Source organism: Oryza brachyantha, chromosome 6 (assembly GCF_000231095.2).
Source record: "Oryza brachyantha chromosome 6, ObraRS2, whole genome shotgun sequence".
Lineage (NCBI taxonomy): Eukaryota > Viridiplantae > Streptophyta > Magnoliopsida > Poales > Poaceae > Oryza > Oryza brachyantha.
In genome coordinates, this window is record NC_023168.2 from 5355899 (window position 1) to 5383799 (window position 27901).

At 39.1% G+C, this 27901-nt stretch overlaps 4 protein-coding genes across 5 annotated transcripts; all 4 read right to left on the reverse strand.

Annotated features, from left to right (window-relative positions):
- Positions 1 to 179: 179 nt before the first annotated feature.
- On the reverse strand, positions 180 to 2648 carry LOC102712641 (putative xyloglucan endotransglucosylase/hydrolase protein 1). The gene is made up of 4 exons (XM_040525339.1): positions 2251 to 2648; positions 1983 to 2083; positions 961 to 1160; positions 180 to 851 (listed from the first exon to the last, which is right to left on the reverse strand). The coding sequence occupies exons 1-4, from the start codon at positions 2456 to 2458 to the stop codon at positions 455 to 457; spliced, it is 906 nt and encodes a 301-aa protein (XP_040381273.1). The 5' UTR covers positions 2459 to 2648; the 3' UTR covers positions 180 to 454.
- Positions 2649 to 4960: 2312 nt separating this feature from the next.
- Positions 4961 to 12412, reverse strand: LOC102712914 (NLR family CARD domain-containing protein 3; the record flags this gene model as incomplete). Its single annotated transcript, XM_015838941.2, has 17 exons — positions 4961 to 5389; positions 5465 to 5566; positions 5654 to 5734; positions 5817 to 5912; positions 5992 to 6096; positions 6181 to 6255; positions 8037 to 8096; positions 8900 to 9030; positions 9115 to 9190; positions 10084 to 10153; positions 10290 to 10351; positions 10489 to 10572; positions 10677 to 10751; positions 11168 to 11305; positions 11455 to 11513; positions 11620 to 11826; positions 12130 to 12412. Coding segments are annotated over 17 exons (1773 nt in total), but the record flags the coding sequence as incomplete, so codon positions are not given.
- A 1799-nt stretch (positions 12413 to 14211) lies between these two features.
- Positions 14212 to 18300, reverse strand: LOC102705165 (chaperone protein dnaJ 16). Of its 2 annotated transcripts, XM_040525526.1 has the most exons (12): positions 17833 to 18300; positions 17403 to 17526; positions 17246 to 17328; positions 17048 to 17159; positions 16866 to 16970; positions 16192 to 16242; positions 15676 to 15762; positions 15484 to 15592; positions 15251 to 15399; positions 15103 to 15156; positions 14747 to 15033; positions 14212 to 14656 (listed from the first exon to the last, which is right to left on the reverse strand). In XM_040525526.1, the coding sequence occupies exons 1-11, from the start codon at positions 17982 to 17984 to the stop codon at positions 14752 to 14754; spliced, it is 1308 nt and encodes a 435-aa protein (XP_040381460.1). In that variant the 5' UTR covers positions 17985 to 18300; the 3' UTR covers positions 14212 to 14656; positions 14747 to 14751. The 2 variants fall into 2 exon arrangements, with proteins under 2 accessions (XP_040381460.1, XP_040381461.1); XM_040525527.1 differs by lacking the exon at positions 16866 to 16970.
- Positions 18301 to 22046: 3746 nt separating this feature from the next.
- On the reverse strand, positions 22047 to 25174 carry LOC102705439 (putative DNA glycosylase At3g47830). The gene is made up of 5 exons (XM_006655892.3): positions 24677 to 25174; positions 24367 to 24567; positions 23287 to 23343; positions 22950 to 23197; positions 22047 to 22381 (listed from the first exon to the last, which is right to left on the reverse strand). The coding sequence occupies exons 1-4, from the start codon at positions 25085 to 25087 to the stop codon at positions 22955 to 22957; spliced, it is 912 nt and encodes a 303-aa protein (XP_006655955.3). The 5' UTR covers positions 25088 to 25174; the 3' UTR covers positions 22047 to 22381; positions 22950 to 22954.
- Between the last annotated feature and the right edge of the window lie 2727 nt (positions 25175 to 27901).

Below are 27901 nucleotides of genomic sequence, written 5' to 3' on the forward strand. Positions count from 1 at the left end.
TACACCAGCCGTTTCACAATGCAATGTAAGATTTTCTAGTCTTGTCTACATTTATACATTTATATGGATGTTAATATATATATATATATATATATATATATTAAATTTAGACAATTCTAAAAAGTATATCAAACAGAGGTAGTACTTAGAGTATCCCCAGTAGCTCATCCATCCCATCCTTTATCCTAGAAATAGATGATGAAGAGTAAAAGTTGAGCTCCAGCAGAATATTATCTTATCATCTATATTTGGATGTTATCCATATTAGTAGAGAGGAACTTTATATTTAGATGTTCTCTCTCCAATCCTCCAAATAAATATAGAGGATACCATATATAGATCATCTGCTGAAGTACAAACGATATAAAGGATGAAAGTGTTTTAGATGATCATCCAAATAAAGATATAGATGACCAAATTTAGATGAACCGTTGGGACGCTCTTAGCTGGCTGGCTAGGTGAAGCTGCACTCAGATGGCGCAGGGTTCCTCTTGCTCTTGTCGGTGCAGTAGTCGTAGGTCAGGTTCCTCCTCACGGACTCGTACGCCGCCTGCTGCGCCGCCGTGAGGCTCTTGTACCCGTCGCCGTTCCACCACAGGTCCGGCGACCCGCACCGCGCCGCGGTGTCGCCGGCGGTGGCGACGGCGCAGGCGGCGACGCCGAAGCCCTGGTACCCCGCGGTGAAGGGCGCCCGGCCCCAGTCGACCTTGCTCCGGCCGCCGTCCGTCGCCCAGTCGGAGCCGTCCCACACGCTGCCCCGCGCCCGCATCGGCTTCGCCGGGAACTCGTACTCCGGGCCCCGGCTCGTCAGGTTCTTCAGCACCCTCACCGGCGTCCCGTCCACGAACATCCTGCGCGCGTGTGCCAAAGAAGAGACCCACTTCCATCAGCACGATTGGAGCTGCGGAAGAAGGAGGCGAGCTCGATCCGGGTGGAGATGGAGATGGATCGATTACGTACACGAGGTGGGAGGGGTTCCAGAGGATGGCGTAGTCGTGGAAGTCGGCGGCGGGGTCGAACCAGAGGCGGAGGCGCTGCTCGCGGTCGCCGTGGCCGTTGACGAAGACGTTGGTCTGGAGGGTGGTGGGGTTGCCGTCCGTGTCGCCGAGGAACTCGAAGTCCACCTCGTCTTGCACGTCCCTCTCTGGCTCCGACGCCACCTACGCACGTCGTGCGTCCATGTCCATGTCCATGCATGCATTATTATTTCATTTCAGATGATGCAAGAGATGTTATTGGCTACTTTCTCCGTCCCACAAAATATAAATATAGGAGATCCCTCCTAGGTTTACTTTTTATTTAACAAAGGAGCATGTTCTTTTAGCGGACTATTTTTGGTTTTTTCCATAGTATATACACGTACACTTACTGAACTACGAACCCTGCGTTTTTTTAAAAAAGTTCCTTAATAAAAGTTTATCATTTCTTTTTAAAAAATATATTTTTAATTTATAGTAGTTAATTCTATTGTTTATAATGATACACAAACTATGTTGTTTTACCGGATTATTCATATTTTTTCATATTTATACGTACACTTGCTAAACTGTTATACCAAACAATTTGTTTTTTTAAAAAATATTATAAAAGTGAATCATCTCATATTTCTAAAGTACAATAGATTTTTAATTTTATAATACTTAATTCTAGCGTTTATACCCTTAACCAACTATGAAAAAACAAATAAGAGTTTTTTACCATTCTTGAAAAATACCTCAAGGTACCACACATTTTAGTATAAAAAAGGTGGTACTTTGAGGTACCAAAAATTTATATTAAAATTCTTGGTATCTTGAGATAACTTTCAAGGATGGTAAAAAAGCCCAACAAATAATCTTTAGTTTTCCGCCCTTCATCCTCTTTCTGACCAACAGAACATAGCAATTGTACTTCATATATTCTTAATTATTATCCCCAGCACTTATATTAGTACTCAAAGTGAACTTCAATTAAGAACATGAAGTTAACATATAAGCACTCACATAGTAGGCTGTCACGACGCCGGCAGTGTAGCCGGCAGGAACCTTGATCCTCATGTGGAAGAACCCTGAGCCGTACGCCAACTTGGACCTGAATCCGGCACCTGCATGCAGATCACACATCAAGCTAATTAATTAAGCTAGGTTAAGATTAGGAAAACAAAAAAAATAAAGCATGCTAACAACGAGCTGAAACGCTGAATTAATTACCCAACAGCCTCATGATCTTTCTGTGAATTAATTAATTACCGGTGATGAGATGCTAATGTACCTGAGCTCCTGTCCATGGTGAGCCTAATCTCCGTGCCCTGGTTGATCATGTGGTAGCCGTCTCCGCCGTATGCGACCACGTAGTTGTCGTCGAACACCGTCGCCGGTGGCGACGGTGGCGCCGGCAAGCTAGCCATGGCCGGGAGGATGAAGATGACGGCGATGAAGTGGAGGAGCAGCAGCCATGGCGGCCGCACTTGGAAGGCCATGCTGATTGATTTAGCCAGAGTTTAATTTGCTGCTAACTCGAAACATAATTGAGACTTTGTATTATATACTTCACCTAGCTAGCACTGTGTTATATAGTAGATGAACAGATGATGACATGATCTGCAGCTACTAGTTAAGCTAGCTATGTTTTGATAGCAAAGATATGGATGGAGATTAATTCGAGAGGATGATGACGCATGCAATTAATGGATTGATTTGGGAAGGGAGTGAGCTGTGGAGTGCACGGTTGATCTGCCTGCCTGCCTGACCGACCGTGAGAGAGCTTCTCATGGAGTTCGAACAGAAGCAAACTTAATCTGACAATGCATGCATTGTGCCTTGCTTGATTAACATAAACACAATGAGGGCCATTGTTTATGTGCGTGTTTTTAACTATCTAAATGCAAAGACTGAGAAATAAATTATAATGAAAAAAATGATAAAATTAACTTCAAATTTAATGTTAAAAATTTTAACTTATTAATGTAAAAATGAAAAGATAAGACTCGATGCATATAATAGCTCACTAAAGGTGTCACATTTGCTGTTTATCGTTTGGTAAGAGCTAGCACTGAATTAAGGGGTATCGAGAATTGAGAATATGTATGCTGTATTATTGTTTTGTTTTGTTTTTGTGTATGGCAGTGATAGTGGTTAAGATCTTGAATTGGAGAAGCGACAGCTCAAGACATTTTGAGAAACGATATGGGGGACATTTGGACAAACTGAAGAAAGACACGACAATTTCGTGATGTCACCGACCACAACAAAACATTCTTTTGCTCCAGTAGAGTACCAGTGAAAGAATCTGTTCGGAATCCTTTTCCTTTTGCGGGGATGGTTTCGTCAAAATTCGAGATCTGGCCATGACAGGATTACTAGCTGAATAAATTGTCACCTAGGTGATTTTTTTTTCCTTAAAATCACACTAACGTAACTCTAGTATAATTATAATATAACTATAATTTAAATAACATGTAGTTGTAAATGTAACTACTATATAACTAACATATAAATCTCACACAAATAAAAAAATATCCATAACTCAGTAGTAGTTATATTATAATTATATTTTAGTTACACTAGCATTACTTGATAATTACATCATAATTATATACTAGATATATTATAATTACACTATAGTTTCATTTGTATATTGTAAGGAAAGAACCACTCATACAATTTTGTAGCAAAACCATTTTGTCAAACCACATCAGCTACTCATTCCATCCCAAAATATACATTTATAGGTTATTTAGCATGAATTAAGATTGAAACAAAAATCTATGGCGTCTATCAATAAATGAGTAATGAATGAGGGTGAGAGGGTAGATGTGGAAAAAATAGGAAGAATTTTAAATAGAAAGCAATTGATAGGATAAATAGTACCTTGAATAATACCAAAAATGTTTATATTATAGTGTAAGATTCAAATTCTATAAATGCTTATATTTTACAAGTGCTTTAGAGTATATCCAAGACATTTGGCAATCAGTTCTATCTGAAAACTCGCCTAGTTAACTATGATGCATCGTCATATCCCAGTTTGTATCCAATTGTCGATGAAAGATACGCTAAAATATCCCAAAAGTCGTAGGCATTACATTTGTTGGGCAAGACGACTGGCCACACGATACAATTATTGCAGCAGATTGCAAGAATCATTGGAGGTGATCTTTTGGCTTTGTCGGACAAAAAAAACCAAACAACATATTTCCAAACAAAAAATAATTTATAAATAGAACTTTTATATACACGTTCATAGCGGTCTAAAAGCCAAGGCTGAAAAATAATCTATGATTGAAAAACCCCTTAGATCAACTGCAATATATGATTGAAAATTTAAATTTTGGCTTATAAGCATGCATAAGCAGAAGATGAGGCTGATTATGTTATAATTGGTAATTTGCCAGTTAAGAAATCAAACATACAACCACGAAACATTGATACAAATAAACTTGGTTTCAGATATCTAACAACTCATCAAACTAAACATCGATGCCATCAACAATTGAACAATTAAATGTGAATACATAGAGCTACAGTATGAACAAATTGCAAGGTGCTTCCTTTTTTATCTGCTTCCTCATTTGAGAAAGAAGCATCTGCATTGAGAAAATCATCCAAGGAATGCCAAGCAAGGGCTTAGAATATTTCCATCGCATTGTAACAATTAAATATGAACTCAGTCAATCCCATTCTACATGGATGATCTTGCAATTTTGGAGCGTAACATGTATTCTTTGTGTGACATTCAAAGCATGCTATTGTTGTGGACAGTGTGGCAAACTCCAACAGGTGTGAGGTATACATGATTGAAGACCATCACATGCACACATGGATGGCATGAGCAACAGGTTTAAAGAATACAAAACGAGCAAATAGCAATATCCTTGGGATGAAGGCGGCTATACTTACTGGTATAATACACTCTGTATTTCCAAAATAGATAAGCTCCCATATGTACAATAAAGGACAACCGATCACAATTAAAAAGTAAAAACTAGTATAAGAGCGGTTCTTGCACAAAATCCAGACATGCAAAGAGAGAAGACATTATAATGTAATATATTATGTTCATCATATGGTTCATTCCAATCAATCGATCTATTCATGATCAATGCTTCCACAAAAAATGCATATGGACAGTTCAATGACTAGCCTACAGAGTTAACTAGTTTACCAAAATTTTCTATGACAAGCATAAAGCATGCTCTTCCCCATGTTCTTCTTTGATTTCTTCAAGTAGTGCCAAAAAGACCATGATTATGTGGCTAGTGATGCAGAAAGCATGACTTCCAAGCAGAAGCCATGGTTTAGACCATTTTTTTAAGCTACTTTGCAAAGATAAACAATAAGACCTAAAAGTAAATGTCTATTTCCTTTTCGCTCATCTCATATACATGATCCCGTGCCTCAGACAGAGCAACCTGTATTGACTCAACCAGCATGAAAACATAACTCATATATGATACCACGACTAGCTAGCTGGTACAAAAACTGACCTGTCCAAATTTAGTGAAGAAGTTGTTTGCAAGATTTAGTGATGTGACTGCAAGATCTTCATTAGACTTGAGTGCTTGTGCCAATGCAAACGCTCCATCATCCTGTTAGGAATATAAAGGGTACTGAGCATGGTGGAGATCTTCCAACAGAAAACATAGAAAAAGGCAATGCATTTGTTGTTTCCTTACTCTAATCTCATTAAAACCCAGATCAAGTGAAGTCAAAGATTCATTGATGATCTTGAAACTTCGTGCCAAGCAGATAGCACCCTTCAAAAAGAGAGAATCAGAAGGCATAGGTATTAAATCAAAGTGCAAGTTATAAATAAAATTCAACAAAGATTATGCATACTTCATCTCCAAGTCCATTTGCCCTCAAATCCAACGTAGATAATGTTGTGTTGTACTTCAAACAATCGGCAACAAATTCTGCACCTGGCACACCTATCTGCAAAATGTGTAACTAGGGTAAAGAGGAAAGATAACTTAGATCTGCACCTGCAATTCCATCCAGTTATGAAGATTACCTGGCACCAACCAAGTTTAAGGGTTTGGATTTTCCCATCGAACTTGAGAACATCACACAGAGCTTTCACCCCATCTGGCCCAATCGGATTATAGCTCAACTCCAACTGCAGACCAAATCCAGAATCAGCGCAAGGACAGCAGTACCTTCTTATGCAGCTAAAAGAAGTTAGCATAGTAAGATGACTTACTGTTGTCACCACTGAATTATCCTTCAGAGTTTCAGCTATTGCACTAACCCCTTTAGAGTGAATGTTATTACCACCCTGCAGATTTATAAGGCTTAAGACCTAGAGCATATACATTTACCTTTTTACATGAATATTTGGAATGCTGGGACATCCAAAGAATTTCATAAAGTTCGTTTTTATCCCTCAAAATGCTGCAGTCTGAACAAGGTGTATTTGTTGGACACTCCCATTACTAATTAGAACAGCATGCCAGAGGGTTATGAGGAATTGAGTAGTTCCATGCGCTACTAAGAAATACTAGCATTGCACTCATGCATGTTGCGACTGATCGGAATAAATACTATAACATATAAAGTTAAGATAACAAAAATAAGGGACAATTTCGTTCTTGCCCTTATTTCCAAGTCTAATATTGATTTTACCCTATTTTTAGGGTTTTTGTTTTTGCCCCTCTTTTTTTGAACCGAATGAACCGATTGCCCATATTTTGGATGAGAGTTATGTTGACTGTTAATTGACAAATATATTTAGTTTAAAAAATAAAAGATTTAATTCTCGAAATAATAAATGACCATGTTACCCCTGTTGAGAGCTGAATAGATTTGAGTAGCTGGGAGTGGTAAATACTGGAGGGCAGATAGAGCTTAGAGCTAGGATCAAGCGGCGGCTTGTGGGCGTCGGCGGCGAGGCTTGTGGCGGCGGGGAGGGGGGTGCGGCGACAGGGCTTGCGGCGGTGGGGAGGGGGGCACGGCGGTGGGGAGAGAGCGCGGCGTCGGCGTCATCGGCCTGGCCCTCACCCGTGCAAGCACGCATCCAGTACTCGTGCAGGCGCGCCGTCGTCCGCTAGGCCGTCCTCCCCCACGCCGTCTTCCGCCGCGCCGACCTCCCCCATGCCGTCCTCAGCCGGGCCAACCTCTACCGCGCTGTCCTCCACCGGGGTGGTGCATACGCAGCAGCAGCAGCAAGCTTGTTTTTTCTTTTTTGCACCTGTTCTTTGCTGTATACGCAGCAGCAGCAAGCTTGTTTTTTCTTTTTTGCACTTGTTCTTTGCTGTGTACGCAGCAGCAGCAAACTTGGATAGATTTGATGCACTGGATTTCACACTTTACTGTATATGCATCAAATCTCTGCTCATGTTTTTCATATGCATTCAACTCCAAAAATCAATGAGTAGGATTTACTTCCACATAGAACTGAAAGTATATTTTGTCATTTGACTGGATCTACAAGGGGAATAATTTATATGTGATTAATTTTGTATATTGCTATGATTTAGAACAAAGGGTAACAACACAAGTGACTAAAAAGATAAGGATAAAAATGATATTATTGTGAAAGGGTAAAATAGTCCTTTAACATGTCATTTAACATCGTTAGTTCTTCCATCCAAGGGAAGGCAACCAGTTCATTCAATTCAAAAACGCAAGGGCAAAAATAAAACCCTAAAAAAGAGGGGTAAAATCAGTATTAGAACCCGAAATAGGGGTAGAAACGAAATTGCCCTTATTTTATTATCAAATGTAGAAAAAAATATACTTTACTACATGGTGATGATAATCGAATATACAGATGTGCAAATAATGTAGTTTCTTTTTAAAAAAAATCATGCAAACAACACATACTTTGTCTACATTGAATATATCTAGCCACAAGTCCACAAAAGATCTTTGAAGTAGGGATGGGTCACTGGGTGTGGACTAGCTGAACAGCTCATTATAAAGAACACAGATCGAAAGAGAAGAGGAAGCTGCAACTTTGTTCTGAGAGACTATGTGGTGATATTAGATTATTGACTTACAAAACAGAGAGTAGTATATGAGACTATGGGTGTTATTAATAGTCGAATAGGTGCTCACCAGGTCAACCGTAGAAATTGTCTTATTCTGTTTCAGAGCATCTGCAACCTTCTCAGCTCCCTGATGAAATTCATATGAATTTATGTTTAAAAGTGAAACAGATTCACCTTCCTTATCTAAAAATATAAACAAATTATAAATTCATCTGTTCCTAAATATAAGCAATGAAGCATTTCTGGCTATGCACCAGAAATGCTTATATATTTGGGAACGAAGGGAGTACATAATTAAATAAATGTGTCCAGACAGTTGATACAATGGATCACATATGAAAACCATGTATACGAATAATATAACATTATCTATAAACAAGCTGCTGCAATAACTGGCATTCATATGATGGCACAAAGAATGTATGTATAATTATACTGGTCAAATAAATGAGAACTAAGAAGTGCTTGAAAGGTCTTCCAGGCTCACCAGTCAGCACCTCCCTTGTATGCTCGTCATAAATTGCTAAAAGGGATCATAATGAAATTAAGAACACAGCCTCCCATTATTTGATGTGCTATGGAGTTATTAAAGAGTGATGTGGTAGATCGAATTATAAACTACAAAAAGAACTAGAGTGCCCACATATATGCCAGTTTTACAAGAAACAGGATTTAGGTATGAAGTTTCAACAAGATAAAAAGAACAACATAAGTTCTAAAGTAGTAGTAGTAATCTATTTAGCTCAAAGTCCCAGAATAGCAGAAATTCTATATTGGTTCGACATAAGTATCACTAAATACTTAATACAATTTGGTGGTAATATGATAAGCAAATCCATCAAGCTTGATAATGCCCTATTACATGTAGCAACCACAAAACTTCACTCAGTGGCAGAAAACAGAAAATGTATATAATAACCCGAGTACTACCTCATCGCCAATATCGTTCATGTATAGACTGAGCCATAGTAAAGACCTCGTCCTTTTGATGAACTCGGCAACATGAAGAGAACCTTCAGAGGTGATGTTGTTGTTGCCAATATCCAAAACTGTTATTTTCCCTGTAATTCAGCCAAGCAGGCTTTATTAGGGGTAAACTAGTCCTGTAAGAATCTATTAGATAGTTTGTTTAGTGCATAGAATACCTTTGTGAGAAGACAATGCTGACATCAATGCACGCACTCCCTCATTCCCAAATCCATTGCCATGCAAGTGAAGTTCCTAATAAAGGTTTACAACAATCAGCAGTCTAATATTGTCATACGATTATCATGTGTTGGCTAATTAACTAAAAAAGGAACAAAAATACCATACATTCAAAAAGAACATTGAGAAAAATGATAGAAACAATAGTTCAGGGAACGATTTCCTAGTTCACTATTGAACAAAAGCTTGAAGGATTCTTAACACATTGTTTGCTTTTTACACACAATAGCTCATGCAACAATCTTACATGGTATTGGTATGGAAAGAGCTTAAGGATATCAGCTAAACAATATGCCACAGAATGATTTCTTATTGCAGTACTTTTTTCCTTAAATTGAGTAAAATTGAATGAAATGGTCTTTCAAGATGCACTGCCGCGTATTGCTGGCAATTTGATCCAAATTCTTGCAAAACATAGAAAAATTCAGCACGAAGATGTGGGTGCAGTCCATGCACAATCACACCTGCACAGTAAGCCCCATGATTGGTGCAAACTTTTTTAAGTCCAAGACATTTTGAACGGGCATAGGATAGTGCATGTACCCTCGTATGCATGTGAGTATCTATCATTAAAAATGCAAAAACTAGTCTAACCACCTTGTGACTCGCAAAAATGGAAAAAAGGGTCTAACCAACTTGTGCCACACATATTTTCAGATGTTAAAAGTTTTTTATACATCCACTCAGCATTACAACTTTAAATTTTGGTCACATGTGATATCATTCATCCAAAAATGTACTTACCCCATTAGTAATCCAATACAAATATTATCTGCCTCTAATTTAAAATAGAAACAAAAGGATAGAATGGAATCTGGTTTGCTAACAACATTTGCAATTTTACTAAACATTTGAACAATTAAACTACACAGAAGTATTCAATTAGTCAAATATGTGTGGAGTTTTACCCTCAAAGTCTTGTTCCCTAGAACTCCTTTTGCTAGGCTGGATGCACCAAGAGGACCACCATAGTTGCCACTAGAGTAAATTGACAGAATACAAACCAATTAGTTCCACAGAATGAACTACCCATGAATGATTGCCAGTGTCTCAGCTGTTAACAACTGCATATGCACACGCATTGTATATCACATATGGGTTGTGAGCAACTAACTTGAGATATAAGCTCCGTAGCACATTATTCTCAAGGAGTGCTTCTGCAATACTTGCAAAACCCTGCTCCAAGACAAGAAAGAGATTTAGTAAATAGCATTTCTTCAAGATACAATCAGATGGTAAAGCTTTTTTCTATTTGTGATTCCAGTGCATGTCTTTGCCTAAGTCGATATATATATAAACATATATATACATACGCTGTATTCTATTGTATTGTTGCTGAGTTGTAAAGTACGTATTGTTTTGTTCTTTTTCAGCATATCCGAAATTGCTTTTGCCCCCTGAAAAGAAAATATCATGTTATATACTTACATTGGGGTGCACGCGCACAAAAAACACACAAAGAGAGCAAGAGAGATAGTGGGGGGTGGGGGGCAAGATAAACCTCGTCTCCAATATTGGTACTGTTCAATAGGAGCTTCTGAATACCTACGTTTTCGACCAATATATCTGAAAGACACTGTAAGTATTCATGAGTGTTACATTCAGTCAGGAGGTACGTGAAAATAGATTCAACTTAGTTGAAAGTAAGTTTACATCTATTCCTATTGTGCTGGGTTAGTTATCTCATACTTACTCCCAATGAAATGATAAAATCAGCAAGATGAGTGTTTAAATAATAGATAAACTATCAGATTGTACAAACTCCTGTTGGCATGAAGGCAAGCAATAATAATGCAACTCATACATGGTGCTAATGTGAGATAGCCAAACCTTTTGATACAAGTTAAAATGTAAGCTACAATATGGTTATGTAATCATAAGAGCTCAGACTTCAGAAAGCAAAATTGAGAAGAGAACATTTATATGCATAGTGTAAATTAGATCACAAGTTACAGCACAAATAAAAGGAAGAGGCAATAAGATTGAGAAGACCTTAGCTCCTTCATCTCCAATGGCATTTCCAGATAAGTTGAGAGATTTTAAAGCTGTATTTATCTGAAGAATGCCATCAAAGGCTTCTATTCCAACAGCTGTTATCCCATTACCAGAAAAGTCAACCTCTTCTGCACTCTGGGAATACAAAGAATAACTCATTTTCAATAAGAATTCAAAATAGATAGGACATTGGCAAGGGTAAATTGGTGAGGAAGTAAACATGTACTCATGCTAATATATGGATTGCAACCATAAAAAGGTATATGAGATATCAGATATATGACCTTGTTATAGGCTAGGCTTTCTGCTAGAAAAAACAGGCCCTCGTCCCCAAATTGACGACCTACCAAGTAAGTGAAGAAAAAAACAGTACAATATGCAATTAAAGTGTCGACACAACGCTCAGAGAATTTTCTTTCAAGTATTTTAACTCCTGTACTTCTAGTTACCTGCCATGTTAACATTTTTCAGAGTCCTGATTTCCTTGTAGAACTTATTTAAATTTTTCCTTGATTCCTTTTCAGCATTAAAGCTTGTTGATGTTGACAAATTGGAACCAGCAGCGAAGGACCACATGATCCCAGAAGACTTAGGTTCTCCAGAACTCTGGTCTTTTGTGTTTCCGGGAAGCAAATTCTGAACCACCCTCCATATGACTGTCCTCTGAAACAGAGAGTTAGTAGCAATTCCACACATCACAGGAAGTAACATGCTGTGGATAACACGATAACAACACGAAATTTTAGCATAACATATGGCATCTTACGATGTATAAATGCAAAAGCTATAAATGTTAGTACAGATTATCAAGAAATCCATACATTCTTGCATCTATGTTAAATGCACACATATTCTACAAAGGCTAACACAATGTGCAGTGAACAGTGCTCGCACTCATGTTGGATCAATGGGGACTTGGCACAGCTTGTGCGGGCGAGAGGAAACAGCAAGGGCCGTACCAAAGCTCAGTGCGAGGACCGCCCCTGCAGGGACGACGTAGGGTAAGACGCCCCTGGCGGCGGCCGCCACGGGAGGAGGAGGCGCTGCCGGCTCCCCCTGCTCCACGCGGTACTCCCTCCGGCGCGCGCCCCCGCGGCCGACCCCGGGAGGCCTGTCCCGGCTGTGAGCTCCTCCGTCGAACACCTCGCGCGCAGCGCGGGGCGGCGACGCGACGGGCGACGACAACGGCGGCGGCGGCCTCGCGCGGAGGGAGACGTGGCGGCGCGGGGCATAGCGGAAGGGGGTGGTGGTGGTGGTGGTGGGGTGGAGGGGGCGGGAGGAGGAGGAGAGGAGGAGGGAGGACTCCATTGGAGGCGGAGATGAGGGGAAGGAGGGAGGTTTTCTCTTGGAGGTGGAAGGTAAGGTTGTGGATCATGTCGGTTTTGTCGGGTCATGTTTGGTTTTAGGTTTACCCTTGTTTTGGCACCTGGCCAATTCAACCCTTTTTTTTTCTTTTCTCTTCTTAGATTTGATTCACTAAATTAGTAGCATTTTTTGAGAGGGGTCACTTGATTGAGAGATGATTTAGAGCCTATATGGTTTGGATTAGAAATAAATGATTAATATTTCTTGGTATTAAATTATATGGAAATTGACCGGCTTATAAGAATGAAGCGTAGGAAAATTAAATGTGTGTTTTCTTTCTTTCAAGTTGCAAAAAGAAAATGTACAAAAATTCATCCAATTAAATTTATTGGAAAAGTTCCTATAGATAAATACACATGAATCTCTTGGAAAAGTTCCTATAGATTAATAACAAATCTACACGACGGTGTCTTGTCCGGACGAAATCAATTAATGAGCCACTCGTCTTTCTCTGGCGCTACCTCCCCCACGCGTCTGTGCCTCCGTGCCGCGTTGCCCCCCTCCATCGTCTTCGTTGTCAGCCCCGATCTTTGCATGCGCTACTCCCCTCCGCTAGCTTCACACTCCAGCACATGTCTCTCCCACACTCCGCCGCGTCTTCCGTGTTGCCTAGCCGCAATGATACCAGATGATACAATTGATATCATTTGCTTCATAAATTAGCACATCCTCTAGTCGGTATTAATATATGTGTGTATTCCTAATCTTCACATTTTATATTCATATGGATTAAGAATTTCTCCGAACTCAACAAGTCCTTGGTGTCAAAAATACACCGTAAGCATCTCAAAACTGTGATTTCTTTATATAACTTAGATTTGTTGTTGGTAAATCATGCGTATCATAAAATATTTTGTATTTGTACAACTTAGCTATTTGTCCATCTACTAATATTTTATCCCTATTTTAGCCTTTGGATCATCCGACCACTCTTTTCTTCTTCAATCTCCTAATGGCCATGTTCATTCCAAGAAACTTCAAATAAGATAATAGGTCGACAACCGAACAAACTCATCATTCTTTCTAGTTATTGTGACATCGGGAGCCCCATCGAGCTAGGGTTCTACCTGACTCACACCAAAATCTTCGAGGAAATATGTTTTCCTTTTGTTTCTTTTTGTTCTTTTTGCCGTGGTGGGGGATCAACGGTTGATTTTCAAGTGTGCCACTCCTTAAGGAGGCACTGATACCTCGGCATCAGACCACATGCACAGAAAAGAAGCTTGAGGAGCTAGGTGCCTCTCTTTAGCTATTTTCCATTGAAGATTAAGGTTTAAACAAAGATGGCCTCATGTGTTGTTTGGTTGTTGGCTAAGTTTGATATAATAACCTTATATAAAATATGGCATGACACCAAAGTGTGGCTATGAATTAGTCGGCCATAAGTATTGGAGTGCGAACTTCTCAAGCAGGTGATTGAGAGGCAGAGTTCAACGTAAGCACAAGAGAGAGTTTACACAGGTTTGGACTACAAGGTGTCTGATACTCTACTCTTGTTCTTGTTATATGACTTGAGAAAAGCTAGGATCAATCCCCTCCTCCTTGAGTTTATCCCTCCTTTTATAGTAACAAGGGAGTACAAAGTGTTTTGAAAATTTAAATTTTAGCTTATAAGTATAAGATAAAAAAAAAGTGAGATTGCATGCTAGAGAATGCACACATCGACAGACTGCACGTGAATGACGAACCCAAACTGAGGAAATGGTTGTCTTTCGCCCTTTACATATCAGGAATACAAACGGGGAAGGAACATTATGTACAGCAGGAAAAGGGTGAAAAGAACTTATATTTACAACTGGTTACAAAGCGAACCGAAACAATACTAGACAAACGATAGAAAGAATCGGACTTGGACTATAGTGACAGAAGAATAAAAACTGGACTACGGTGGAATTCTTATGTAGACAATCAAGCATCACAGGCTCGTCTCGACAGAATTCGGTGAATGACCGACCAAAGGAATCTTCAGGGGGAAGCGGAAAAAGAATTCTTCACAGTTCACACCATCTGATCTCAGGCTTGCACCCAATCTTTCTACCAAATCAACCCAGGCAAGCGATGAAAGGTCAGGGTCGAAATGCCGTGTCTTTGAACTGAACATTGAGAATCTGGGGTGATTACCTGCAAAAACAGAGCAAATGGTGAAAGGTAAGTAAAGCATAGGTCAATTCATAACAAAATAGCACTGGTGAAAATTGAAGAAAATATTACGTTGCTCAGCATGGTTTTTTCCTGTCAACTTTGAAAGGAATGTTTAACCATTTCTTCCTTGGGAACCGCTCTTTCGTTTTCTTTTCGTTTGAATCTTCATCAGCACTTCTGCATCCACCCGTGGGTTGATCTTTCACTTTCTTTTCCTTTCTCTGATTTTTTTCCTCCTCACCTTTGGACCATTTTGAAGGTGATTTAGCTTTACTCTTGCTGGAACTCCTTTTAAGTGGTGAATTGTTGGTATAGGATGCATGGATTTCATTCCTTTCCTTCAAAAGCTCATCGATCTACAAAAAAGCCATGGTGACAAAATATAGTAGGATACAAAAATGACTACGCAATAGGATTGAACATACTGCTTGCATTTCTTGTGTGTATCTGCCAGTCATCTCAGTGAACTTTGCCAAAACCTATGAATCTCAACACATGAGAAATGTTGAAAGCTGATTCCCAGTGCATAGAAAGAATACAAAGGAAAACAAGGGAAAGGCAATAATCACGTACTTCTCTATACTCAGTCTCAAATTTGGATAGCTCAGCTCGTTTTGTGAGTATCTTTGCCTCAACACTTTGGAGCTTCTCCTTTTCAGCAGGGAAAGATTCACCACATACAACCTCTATAGTATAGTTTGCACTTTTGAAGAAATTGTCGCCTGAGTGAAGTATAGACTATATAGTTTAAAATGATACATACTGCCTCAAGTAATTAGCACTGCACCAACAAACAAAGTTATTACCATAGACAGCAAAGAAGTGTGTGCCAGGTTTTAGTTCATTTATGTCACATGGTTGGAAGCTGTCCAATCTTTTGAAGAAGGCACTATCAGGATCCTTTGTGGCAGCTGCCTGAAATTAAAAGGAGCTTGTAAGAAATGAACCACAGAGAAGCACTTGGAGGATTGAACAAAGGATGACATGTGTGTACTCACTGGGTTGTTTTGTTCAAAGCGATACACAGGAAAGCCAAGAAAATACATCCCTGCAGAAGTAACTTTCCCATTCTTTACACTGTCTTCCTGCAGAAGGTTCAATATTAGATCAGACAAACTTTACGACTTGCATATTGGATGAAGCAAAGGTTGCCATTAGCCAAAACAAAAACATATTCATCGATTTGCCCATTGCATGGTGTTACAGTTTAACAATGAATTAATAGACAAGAGTATAGGATTTCTCAACTTTTTTCTGAATGATGCAAACTATATAAAAAAATTAAAGAACATAAGAAAATTTAAGTCACTTTTGCTCACAGAATGTCTAAATTGGGAAGCCAATTTCTTAGAAATGACTAGTTTGGACAGGGATTACATGCAAGCCCTTCAGGTAGGCAGGGTGATTGAACTCAAACTCTCGCCAACCAAAGGGAGTAGGTTTTAATCCCTGTCTACCCCCAAACTCCACATGCTCAGATTTAAAGCTAATTAAAGTTATGTGCAGAAGAATACCTGAAAAGCAAGGCTCAAGCCTCCATTTTCTTCAAGCTCAAAGTAAAGCAACTGAAATAGTATGAAAGAATAACAATTTTAAAGGTCTAAGTAAAGTGAAAGGGCATTAAATGAAGTGAATTATATGCATTTAATCACTAGTATTGAACAAATGTTTTACATGCTAAGCATTTCGTAACTCTAATTTTATCAAAGCCATAGCGCAATGAAATAACAGGTTAAACATAAACTGACATACAGAAATACATGTGGATACTGGCTGTTGCATCCCACCATTACACTGGTAGTTCAAAATAATTTCATTAACATATTATGAGAACCGTCTCAAAAAACTCTTCCAGAAGCAGGATACAACAAAACAGTATATTTTTGTACCACAAGTAGTTTTTCTATATATGCAGCACAAGCAGTACTTATTGATCAATACAGAAAATACAGAAAAAGGGCAGGTTACGATTACTCATTAGCATCCTATGCCAATAGTAAATTATCTAAATTTCACCAATTGAAGGACAAAATTTTCTCATTGCTGAACAAGGATAGCTTCACTATAGAAGAATAAAGCTATAAAATATAAACAAGTCTAGATAAAAAGTAAATTAAAACAAAACTGGCAACTTCAGAACCACGTTAACTGCAAAAACACAGATTACAGAATACAAACATTTGACAACCTTAAATTTGCTTCTTTCAGTTGATTTCACACGACAAACTAACCCCATTTTAGCTTCCTTTTCTGTTATGTCGACAGAATAAAAATGAGCCGATTGCTTTTCCACCTAGGCACACAACTTTTAATTAATTAGTTGATAGCATCAAGAAAGAAGCATTACATGATCGACAGGTAGTCACCAACCTTCCTGTGAACAGAGTTCCCAAGCTGGAGCTGAGAAACCATAACCGACCCATTCAATGCTTCCTCTAAAACTGTTGCTGAGACAGTTGTCTTTATCGGTACACCAAGTTTGCTGCACATACGTTCACACAGTAAAAAAAAACAGCATAAGAAGCTGGCAAACAATAAATGAAATATAGCATCACTAAAATGTTATACCTGAAAAGAGCAGCAAACACGGTGTTGACAGTATTGAGACTCGATAGGTCCAGTTCCAATTCCTGGCTATCGGCTTCGATCGCCTGAACAAATTGCACCAGATGCCGTGAAGTGGTAATAGACACAACTTAAAACATCCAGTTCATGCATGAATTACCTCAAATCCTGATGTGTCGTACTGACGCCTCTTATCAGGATCTGACAGTATGTTGTAGGAGAATGTGACCTCCTGGAACAAGTCTGACGCAACAGGGTCGTCACCATTCTTATCCGGGTGGTACCTGCCTCAATTTGCCAGGAAATTCACTGACACGATTGCAACATGCTAGAAAAGTAAACAGAAGAAGAAATGTGCCCCCACCAAAATGGCTTGCTAACTCGAGAGAGAGAAGCAAGAGCGCCAACAAATTCTCTCAAATTTTCACTACATTAAGCTCCTACGGCCAATGCACGAATTCCAGCGAGACGCGTTCCCAATACGAATCCAGAAAAGGAGCGCGCCCAAGGCTAAAACGAACGAACGACATAGTAGAACACCGCACAGGTGGCCGAGTTGATCTGGGCGAGCAGAGAGTTGGAGGCCTCACTTGAGCGCCATGCGGCGGAATGCGCTCTTGATCTCCTGGTCGGTGGCGTTGCGCCCCACCCCGAGCACCTCGTACGGGTCCCTCCTCTGCGCCGCCGTGGCGGCCGGGTCCCCCTTCTCCGACTTGAACGACCCGAACCTCGACCCCGCCATGGCAATCCACCACCTCCTCGACCCCTCCCCCTCCCCCGCCGCGGCAGCAAACCCTCCAAGCCCTTCACGGCAGCAGCAGCAGCAGCAGCAGCCGCACCCGCGGCGCGCTCGGATCTCGCGACGCCGAGACCGCGCTCCTCCGGCCGAGGGGGGCCAGCAGGCTCAGAGCTCCCTCATCCTGCTCCTTCCTTCCTTTCTGCGGTGGATTTGGAGCCGGAGGAGGCGGCGGCGCGGTGGACGCGTCCGCGTGAGGTGAGGTGGCGCCGCGCCGCGAGGGAAGGAGGGAAAGGCGGGCGAAATGGAAGGGAGGAGAGGGGGAGTGAGGTGAGGCGGTGGGGGTGGGGGAGGGGGCATATTAGGTGTACCTCGTGGTGGGGCCCGCGGGTCAGTGGGTGTTGGTGGCTCCGTCCGGAGTCCGTCAGTTGTAGCCATCGCTGTGCACGTGACGGCGGTTGCGCCTGGTGATTTTTTTTATTTTTTAAACATTTTTAATAAATATTTTATTAGTAAATAGTCTTTTACCGTATGCTCAGCTAGGAGCCGTTTAGGTGACAAAACGACAAATTTGAATTACAAAGAGTTGATTTTTTTTATTTTTTCATCCTAGTTTATTTTTCATGAATTATTTACAGTCCCCTACATTTTAACAGATAACAATATTGACTTTTTAAGCATACGTTTTAAGCATACATTTAACTATTCTTTTTATAAAAAACTTATATAATTATTATTTATTTTGTTTTCATTGAATCTATTATTAAATCTATTTTAATTATAACTTGGATTTCCCCCTATTTTCGCAAAATGTTTGAACAAGACTGATAGTCAAACCGTGACAAAAAGTCGATGACATTGTCTATTAAAAACAGAGAAAGTACCGTGCTAATAACAGTGTGTAAAAGTTCCATCTATAAATTATATTTTCTTCATTCATTTTTCCTTAGTTATGTATCTTAGATCAAGGTCATCAAGCAATCAGAGCACGAGCGTTCGTTCTCTCTTTTTTTTGGTTGCACTTGCACGTTTGCACGCGCCTTTATCAAATGATGAAACTTAAGAAACAAAACAAGAACATTACCGAACGCTCGCTTGCACGTTCAGCTTAGCTTCAGATAAGCATGATAATACGTTAAGACTTTTTTTTTTGTCGAAGCTTATTATAAGCTAAGATAAAAGATTAAGGTAACGAAAATAGATTTAGAATATGGCATCTATACTTCTATATGTCAGTTATGACTGAAAAATAAAACGAGGAATAAAACACTTAAAGAGTTATAGGGCATATTTTTTTTCTGAACTTCTGCTCACTCGTTACTAGATCTTGGTATGGTTTGCTTTGACAGCAAAGTAAACATGCCCATATTGATACAGCCACGATGTGACTAATCTCCTTAATTCAGTTAATGACATGCTCAGTACTTGAAGCAAAAACCATTGTTGTATTCCCTCAGATGTACCTTGTACGCACAGAAAAATGAGACTACAAGGGCTCCTTTGAACCACAGAAATAAAAAAAAGAAATAAAAAAAACATAGGATTCTAATAGGAATGTAAGTGTAAAATAAAAGATTGCAAAACACAGGAAAAACTTAGAAATGACAATTTGATTAGATCACATGAAAAACACAGAAATTTGAGAGAAAAAGACTCAAGAGCCTCATCGTTTTAAAGGATTTTTATAGGAAAACTAGAGAAATTAAACTGTTTCCTCTGAAATTCCTGTAAAATTACTATAAAACGAAGAGGCCCTCAAACGATTTTTTCCATGAGGTTCTGCCTCTTGTTAAATTTTCTCTAAAACTTGTACGGGAAGAAGCATTCCATAGGAATTTCATAAAATCTCACAAGGGTTCATTCTTTTAATTCAAAGGGCTTTGTTGGAAAAATTTCTATAGGAATAAAATCCTCTAAAATTTCTATAAATTTCCTTTGAATCAAGGGGCCTGAACCATATAAGATGATTTACCGTAGGTACGTATACGATCGAACGGTGTACGTGAATCCTAATGCACCTACACTGTAAAATCCTTCTGTAGCTAGCTGCTACGGCAAAGGATCTATTTCCAATTGATTCCAGATATTTTGAAAAGGTGTAGTTGGTGTTTAAGGATCCTCAGCAAGTGGCTTTAAAACCTATTTAATTCGTGCACTCCTCCAGTGCAAACACTAAGGTCTAAGGGTACGTTAAAAGGTAGAAACTAGGATTTTGTACAAAGATAGAGTTATGTAGGTATAATTTCTTCATTAATACAACAAAATACATTTTTATTACCCTTCTTTACTTTTATCTATCTCATGTAACAAATTTTTCATTAAATAAACGTTAAAAGTCAACTCTAAACCGTTGACATACATCGCAATTATTTTTCTCTTTACTTCTCTTTCTTCCATACTTCTCTTTCTTCCATGTCATCATATTCATTTTTCTCTTTCCTCAATATTCATTTTTCTCTTTCCTCACTTCTTTTTCTTTTATGTAATCATATTTGCTCATGTGCCAATGGAGAGTCAGCTAATAATCGCCTTTGTACATACCCTCTAACCATCTTTAAAGAACTTAGTATTCTAAGAAACAACTAATGATAACAAAAGTGATGAGAATTGGAAAAAATACATGGTTCTTAACTTATGGCTTCTAACAGATAGATAGTTTGTGCAGCTTCTTAAATACTCCCTCTATCTAAAAAAAACTTTTCGGTTTTTCTGTTGAGCATTTGACCATCCGTCTTATTTAAAAAAATCAAGAGATTTTAAAAAATTAGTCACATATCAAGTATTATTCATGTTTTATCATCTAATAAAAATAAAATTATTAATCGTAAATTTTTTTTAATAAAACGAAGAGTTAAACATTGTATCTAAAAACTGAAAAGTTTATTTGTTTTGGGACGGAGGGAGTAGAGCATAAGTCAGTCACAAAAATAAATAATATTTACTTAAGTTTTATGAATAAAATGAACGGTTAAACATTATGTTAAAAATAAACAGCACCGTCATTAAAAACGGAGCAAGTAATTATGTTTACTACGGTGGTTTTATACTTTTATGCAGCCAGTCGATCACCCCACTTGTATACTTGTTAGAGTTCAGAGAGGTCAAAACTGGAAAAAAATCGCTTTACTTTTTACTCCAGATGTTACCATTAAGACAAGCATATGACATTAAAACATGAGAGAGTGCATTGCATCTTAGCCAAAGATAAAATCATAAAAGCAAATGATTCACTTTACTAAACTTCATGTAATCAAGAAGCAAACTGCCCAGCTGTTCCATCACATCACATTGCCACCATTGCTCTACTTTAAAGCATACGGTACCAAATGCACATCAAGGTCCAGTTCGTTGTCATGCAAGATTTTCCAGAGCGACTACAGTTAAGTTTAGTACTAAAACCTGGGTTCACAATTGGATGTCCCTTTCAGGACGGTGGGGTGGTGAGACTCAGATGGGAATGCACCGATGGTGACTGAGAACACGATGAATCTAATTAACATACCAGAATCTTTAGTTCACTGTCAGGCATTGCTTGCCTGAAAATTACAAGCCGTCTCAAACAAGCATAAGACATCACATGCATCAGAAAGTCAAGGCTATCTGGTGCACTGAACACAATTGGTTGGCTGTGATCTGTTGGTGCCTTTTTCTCTATTTGGCTTAGGGGGCAAATGACATATTTGCAAACGAAAAATAATTTGTGAATAAAACTTTTTATATACGTATTCTTAGCGATCTAAAAGCTAGGGCTGGAAAATAAACTTCGGTGATAAAACCTCAAAATTAACTACAAATTTAAGATTAAAATTTAAATTTTGGGTTATAAGCATAAACAGAAGCGAAAAGATAGGAGTGTTACTTTGCCGCAAAAAATGCTACGCATTCCTTCAATCAGTGTGATCAATGGAATTTTTTTTATTTTTTAAACCATTATAAGAAATAATTTTATTACTAAACCTTCAGGAAAAATATTTCCACCGTGTGAACCTTTTGGCCACGCCGATTAGGCTGCGTGGCAGCGTAGTCTTGCCACGCCACCATCACTGGCGTGGTTAAAAGGTTCAGTTTTGGAAAAATTTTGTTTGATGGTTTAGTAATAAAATTACTTGATAAAAAGGTTTATTTAATAAAAAAATTTCGTGATCAATGCCCATAGTTCTGCTTCTCATCCAAACTAGTTACCTAGCTAGTACTACATTGTACAAAACTAGAAATCAGTTATGTAAGGGATCTAGACTAAAATCATACAGCTGGAGCATGGAAGTTCGATACTGACAAACAAGAAAAGGGACCTGAGATTTCCATCAGATGAGTTGAGTTTGAGCACATAAAAACCTTTTCCATCAGTGTTGTTGAGAGATTGTGATACTACTTCAGAAAATACCAATAACAATAAACAATTCCTGCATTGCAAAAGATCATGCCATGAACAATTAGGTGGAACAACGACTAGGTCTGCATACTTTACATCATTCATAGTGCTTTTGCCAGTAAGAAAGTAGCTGCAAGCAAGGCCTTATGAATACCTTACAATATCCAAAAACAAAAAAGAGTGCATGGTGGTTCCCAGATGCAAATGACACAGTAGAATTAACTAATAATTTGGATTTATTATCATTGAATAAAGTTCTTGACACCAAGAATAAAACAGCATTGTGAAAAGGTCAGCTTGTTACCCATGAATTATACCTATCTTTTAAACATAGGTACTTCATTAATCAACAAGAAGTAAGTAATAGTTGAAGTTTTGTGGCTATATTATGCACTTTAAGATGTGCAGCAGAAGTGTAGCACTTACAAAAAGGCTAAAATCAGCAACCAGCTCATGATCTAGCTTTGAATAAAACAACTAGTCGAAGAAAATTTACTGGAGGGTAGACACTTATGCAGCCAAAATAAAATTAGTGCAGAATACAATAAATTTGAGATGTAGCATATTCATATTATCTCGAAATGGGCCAAGTAGCTTACCTTGGCTATTGTGTCATTTTTTCTTCAGTGCAACAATAACTTGTTAGGGGGCACACAGAATTCGGACCCATTGCTTTCTTGCCTCCTAGCTTTTTGGCACATGATTGACAAAGCTTTCCATGAGTTACAAATAGACAATTCAAATCAAATTTCAGATCATCAGGAATTTTGCTATTCAGATGAAGATATGCCTTCTCTCTGCTAGCTGTTGCTGGAATCCAACCAATAGCCTTTGTAATTCGGAGTACCTATTGTAGAAAGTATGTTATCACATATACACCATGCAAGCTAAAATAACTTCTTAATATGAACAACTGCCACATAAAGTTCTGCATACATGAGTATCTACTGGAAAATCATCCTTCTGGAGATAGAACATCAGCACACAGGCCACCTGTCATAAAATGCATAATTGCATACATTAGAAAGATCATCAGTTATATGCATGCTTACTCAAGCAGCTTGATATGATTTGAGGTCACTTCAAAAAAAGAATGATTTAAGTCACTTAAAAATTATATGTATGATTTGAAGTAATAACACTAACACGATATAGTATTCCCTTAGTTCCATATTATAAGACTTTCTGGCCTTGCATAAACTCATTTGTGTGGTAATGAATCTAGACACATATATAAAACATATACATTGATACATAGATGAATCTAGGCAAACTCAGAAAGTCCTATAACATGAAACAGATGGAATATTAAGCAAGTAATCAAAGAGCATACAAAGATGTTTAGGTTATATACATTCACAAATAAGGTCCCTTCTTTGTTTTGGAAATGCTGCTTGGATTCCACTGTTGAGCATAATTGCAAAAGTTTGCGTGGACAACTCCAGCAATGATTGTAACTACCAGCCTTAGTAGAAAATTGTTCTCCCAATATAAGAATCTAGAAGAAGCTCGATGCCATTGCACAGAGAGTGCCAGTCACCTTTTTTCTGTTAGCCATTCATTTCAAAGCAAAATTGGTTGTTGGTGGTTAACACCCATAGGCACATAGCAATATTTAAGCTTAACCAACACGAGCATACCAGTACATCAATTCAGTCACAAGGGCATACTTTCTCTAATTTTCGTTTTCATACATCTTAGTACCAACACTACTTTTCAGGCTACCATGCAGGGTTTGGCTGAAACTTGAGTTCAAGCCGTATGAATTTACATAGCGACCACAGAAACAGCTTGCAATCTGGCATTGCATTTGATCATTATCCCGTGACTCATGAGCTAACTACCACAATGTAAACTGCAACTACTTCTCACTAGCCAATTGTTATCAACTCCTCATCCTTCACAGCAAAATCAGTACTACTTTCTGCTTTACAACGAACTGCGCCTAACTATACTGAACTACAACAAGACGCAAATTAATTTCGCTTGAAGGAACAGGAAAGAGATGGAACTCACAGTCTTTGGCCCGATCCCTTTGAACCGCGAGAGCTCCGTCTTCACCTCTTCCACGGACAGCTCCCGCAAGTACTCGAGGCAGATCCTGCCCCTCCTCTCCCTCACGCCCCTCAGCATCGCCCTTATCCTCGCCGCCTTCGTCGCCGCCAGCCCCCCGCACCGGATGGCGTCCTCCAGCCTCTTCCCCTCCTCATCCACCACCTCCAAAACGGAACGAATCGCGAATCAGAAGATACCTCGGAGCGAGGGGAGCGAGCTCCTAGAAGCGTCCAGGCTGCCCGCCTGGTCGCTAATGCCGCTACCCACCAACCTGGTCCCAGGTGGGGAACGCGGCCTTGAGGGACGTGAAGGCGCGACGCGAGATGGCGTCGGTGGTGTTCTGCGAGAGGAGGGTCGTGACGAGCCCGTCGAGGACGGCGGGCGCCCCCGGAGACGGCGTCGCATCATCCGTGTCCTCCGGGGAGCCGCGGAGGCGGCGGAACGGCGCGAACTCCTCGGGGAAGCCGTGGAACGCGAGGAGGACGTCGCGGACGGCGAGGCATTGCGCGGGGGAAGGGGAGGGGTGTTCAGGGTACGGCTCCGGCGAGGGGGGAGGCGGAAGCTTCCGCCCGGGCTTCCGGGTCATCCCGCTGGCCCTGCGCGGCTGGCCGGTGGCGGACTGGCTGGCGATTGCCGGCGACGACGAGGAAGGGGGCGGTGGGTAGGGGTGGCCATGGCCCATGGACAGCCGGCACGGTCGGTTTCTGTGGCAGGCCGGCCCAACCCGCTAACAACGCGGGGGCACGCCACGGCCCGTCTTCCATCGAATGGGCGCACTTTTAAAAAAAACATGAAATCGTTGACTTTTAGAATCACATTTGACCATTCGTTTTATTTAAAATTTATATCCAAATATACAAAATTATAATGTATAATTAAAGTTTCTATAATAATAAATAATATTATAATTAAATAATTAATAATTATATAATTTTTTTAACAAGACGAATGGTCAAACGGTGACCTAAAAGTCAACGACGTTATATAAAAAAATATGAAGAGAGTATCAAATTTTATGTTACAAATATTCTAGGACCTTGTGCTACCTATTCAAGGACAGTAAAAGTTCTATTTGAAAAATAGGCGTTAGAGTGAGCAAAAAAAGCCAATCTTTTTTTATGTAAACTAGTGAAATGCTCTTACATATCAAAATATATTCTAATATTGTCTAAAATAAGTACTCCCCTTGATGACCGTTCGTTTTATTTAAATTTTTGTGTAAAATATGTAAAGTTATATATACGCATAAAAGTATATTTAACAATAAATAAAATAGTATAAAATAATTAATAATTATGTAAATTTTTTAGTAAGACGAATAGTCAAATGTGTATAAAAAAGTCAGCGGTGTTCTTTTATAGATAAAATATTATCTTACTTTTTATAATGATTTAATGGTTTAACGATGGATTTAACGATGATAGAATATAGCCAGGTGAAGTGATGAACAGAACTCTTTTCAAGAGCCCTTTACAATATTGCGACCACAACACAAGAAAGGATGGACACTCTGGCATGTGCTCTCTTGTGCTTTAGTTTGAAATTTTGATTTAGACAAAAAATTGTCAGAAATCAAAAATATTTCAGGGAAGACCTCCTATTATGCTGCAAACTAGGGTGTAAAGGAGATAAGAAACATATTATATTTATTCCGTTACGAGTTGTTTGTTGTCTTTATATGAATACATTTTCTGGAATTACGTCCACCTAAGTTTAATATTTTAGCATAGACGAATCAAACTTCATGCCATTCCAAATGAGGAAGGGGGCGATCATAAATTACATATTTACAAATAAAAAATAAATTACTAATAAACTTTTATATACCCGTTCTTAGCGATCTAAAAGTCAAGGCTGAAAAATAAACTACGATGAATGAAGAAATCTAACTTTAGTTTATAAGTACAAGTATAAGCAAAAAATGAGGATGGAACTATATCCAATCTTCCAGTCAATGCCATTCCCATATTCCTAGCAAGACAAAGTTGGATGGTCGCTGACACCACAAGAGTATGAAGAAGTAATATTTGCTTTGGAATGATCAGGAACTATGAATGGGAACGCATCGAAGAAAACGGGCTCGAAGAGATCAAGAGCCATGTGTGTTTGCCAAACACCGCGAGTTTCTTGATCTCTTTGTGCCAGTGTTTGTCGATGCATTCCCACTCAATAGTTCTTTGATCCATCCGAAGCCACTTGTACTTCTTCATGCCCTTCTGGTGTTGGTGCTGATCCGGTTTTGTTATGCTCATTTAGAACAATGGGAAGTTTGGATCATCCATACTAAAATATTAAAATTATGTGGACATAATTTTAGAAAATGTATTTACATAACAACAAAGAACGAATAGCAAAAAAAACATAACACACTCCCTGGTTTGCAGTCAAGCAGGAGGAGTTTGCCAAACTATTTTTTATTTGTTTACAAAATTTGGGCAAATTGTCTAAATCAAAATTTCAAATTAGAGCACAACAGAGCACAATTAAGATGAGAGATTTGGATGGATCAAAATTTCAAACTTGCCATTACGGACACGTGGGACTGTGGGAACACACACCATTCGATGGAGCCGAGTCGTGCCATGCTGCCATGTTGTGTTGGACTAGCCGTGCTGTGCTGGCACACCGTGCCGTGGTTGAGACCTGAGACCCAAGCTCGACATGTCCAGATAGGACATATTGGATAAGTTTGTCAAGAAAAGCTCTAGGCTTACAAGTAGCTCAAGGTCGGCTTATCTTAGGTTTGGTTTGAGCTTGGCTCACGCCCTAAACGAGCCGAGTTTAACCTCAAGGCTAAGCCCTTGAGCTTTACCGAGTAGAGTTAGAAATTCTAATGAGCTTGTTGTGCATAGCTTGTATTATTTATTAACAAACTAACGGATAAATAATATTAGTATGTATCTGTACAATAAATTAAATTAGTATGTGTTAGCAACACATATTTATCTTTGATTTCTTGTCTACCATTTTATTAATATTATTTTATTAATATGATTACCTAGAAAATAAATGTGATTATAAAGAGGCACTAAAATATATATTATAGCGGCAATTACCAAGCTCAAGCTCAATTTGAGCTTGTTTAGAAGCTTGAAGGTGTAATGGACTCGGCTCGAGCTTGGACCCAGCTTGAGCCTAGACATTCGAGCTTGCTTGAGCTCGGTTCATTGATAGGCTCACTATAGAATCAAGATGTCGACTGGAGGGGGTCAATAAGCGATTAAAATTAAATACCACCTTGGGATGGATAACAAGCCAACTCAGCTAACTTAGACTCACTATCTTAACGAGTCTGTTCGGCTCGGCTCGGCTCGTTAACATTTGTAAACTAAAAGCCTAGCTTGGCTCGGCTCACGAGTTAGCTCGTTAACAAGGTAAGTCTCATTTAAATTATCTCAATAATTTATAAATTTGTTATTTTATCATGTATTAACATAAGAATAGGCACTAACTAACAAATTACTCACTAAATAAAATAGTTTGGATATAATTATAT

Coding starts and splice junctions, on each gene's coding strand:
- LOC102705165 (XM_040525526.1), bottom strand. CDS start 17,984: ATGGCGGGGTCGAGGTTCGGGTCGTTCAAGTCGGAGAAGGGGGACCCG. Junction 16,243..16,865: donor CTGAAAGAAGCAAATTTAAG/GTTGTCAAATGT, acceptor ATACTATTTCAG/TTGCTTTACTTTGAGCTTGA. Junction 15,157..15,250: donor TTGAGACTGAGTATAGAGAA/GTACGTGATTAT, acceptor TGAGATTCATAG/GTTTTGGCAAAGTTCACTGA.
- LOC102712641 (XM_040525339.1), bottom strand. CDS start 2,458: ATGGCCTTCCAAGTGCGGCCGCCATGGCTGCTGCTCCTCCACTTCATC. Junction 2,084..2,250: donor CACCATGGACAGGAGCTCAG/GTACATTAGCAT, acceptor ATCTGCATGCAG/GTGCCGGATTCAGGTCCAAG. Junction 852..960: donor TGGAACCCCTCCCACCTCGT/GTACGTAATCGA, acceptor ACACGCGCGCAG/GATGTTCGTGGACGGGACGC.
- LOC102705439 (XM_006655892.3), bottom strand. CDS start 25,087: ATGGGCCATGGCCACCCCTACCCACCGCCCCCTTCCTCGTCGTCGCCG. Junction 24,568..24,676: donor CGTTCCCCACCTGGGACCAG/GTTGGTGGGTAG, acceptor TCCGTTTTGGAG/GTGGTGGATGAGGAGGGGAA. Junction 23,198..23,286: donor ATTTTCCAGTAGATACTCAT/GTATGCAGAACT, acceptor TTTCTACAATAG/GTACTCCGAATTACAAAGGC.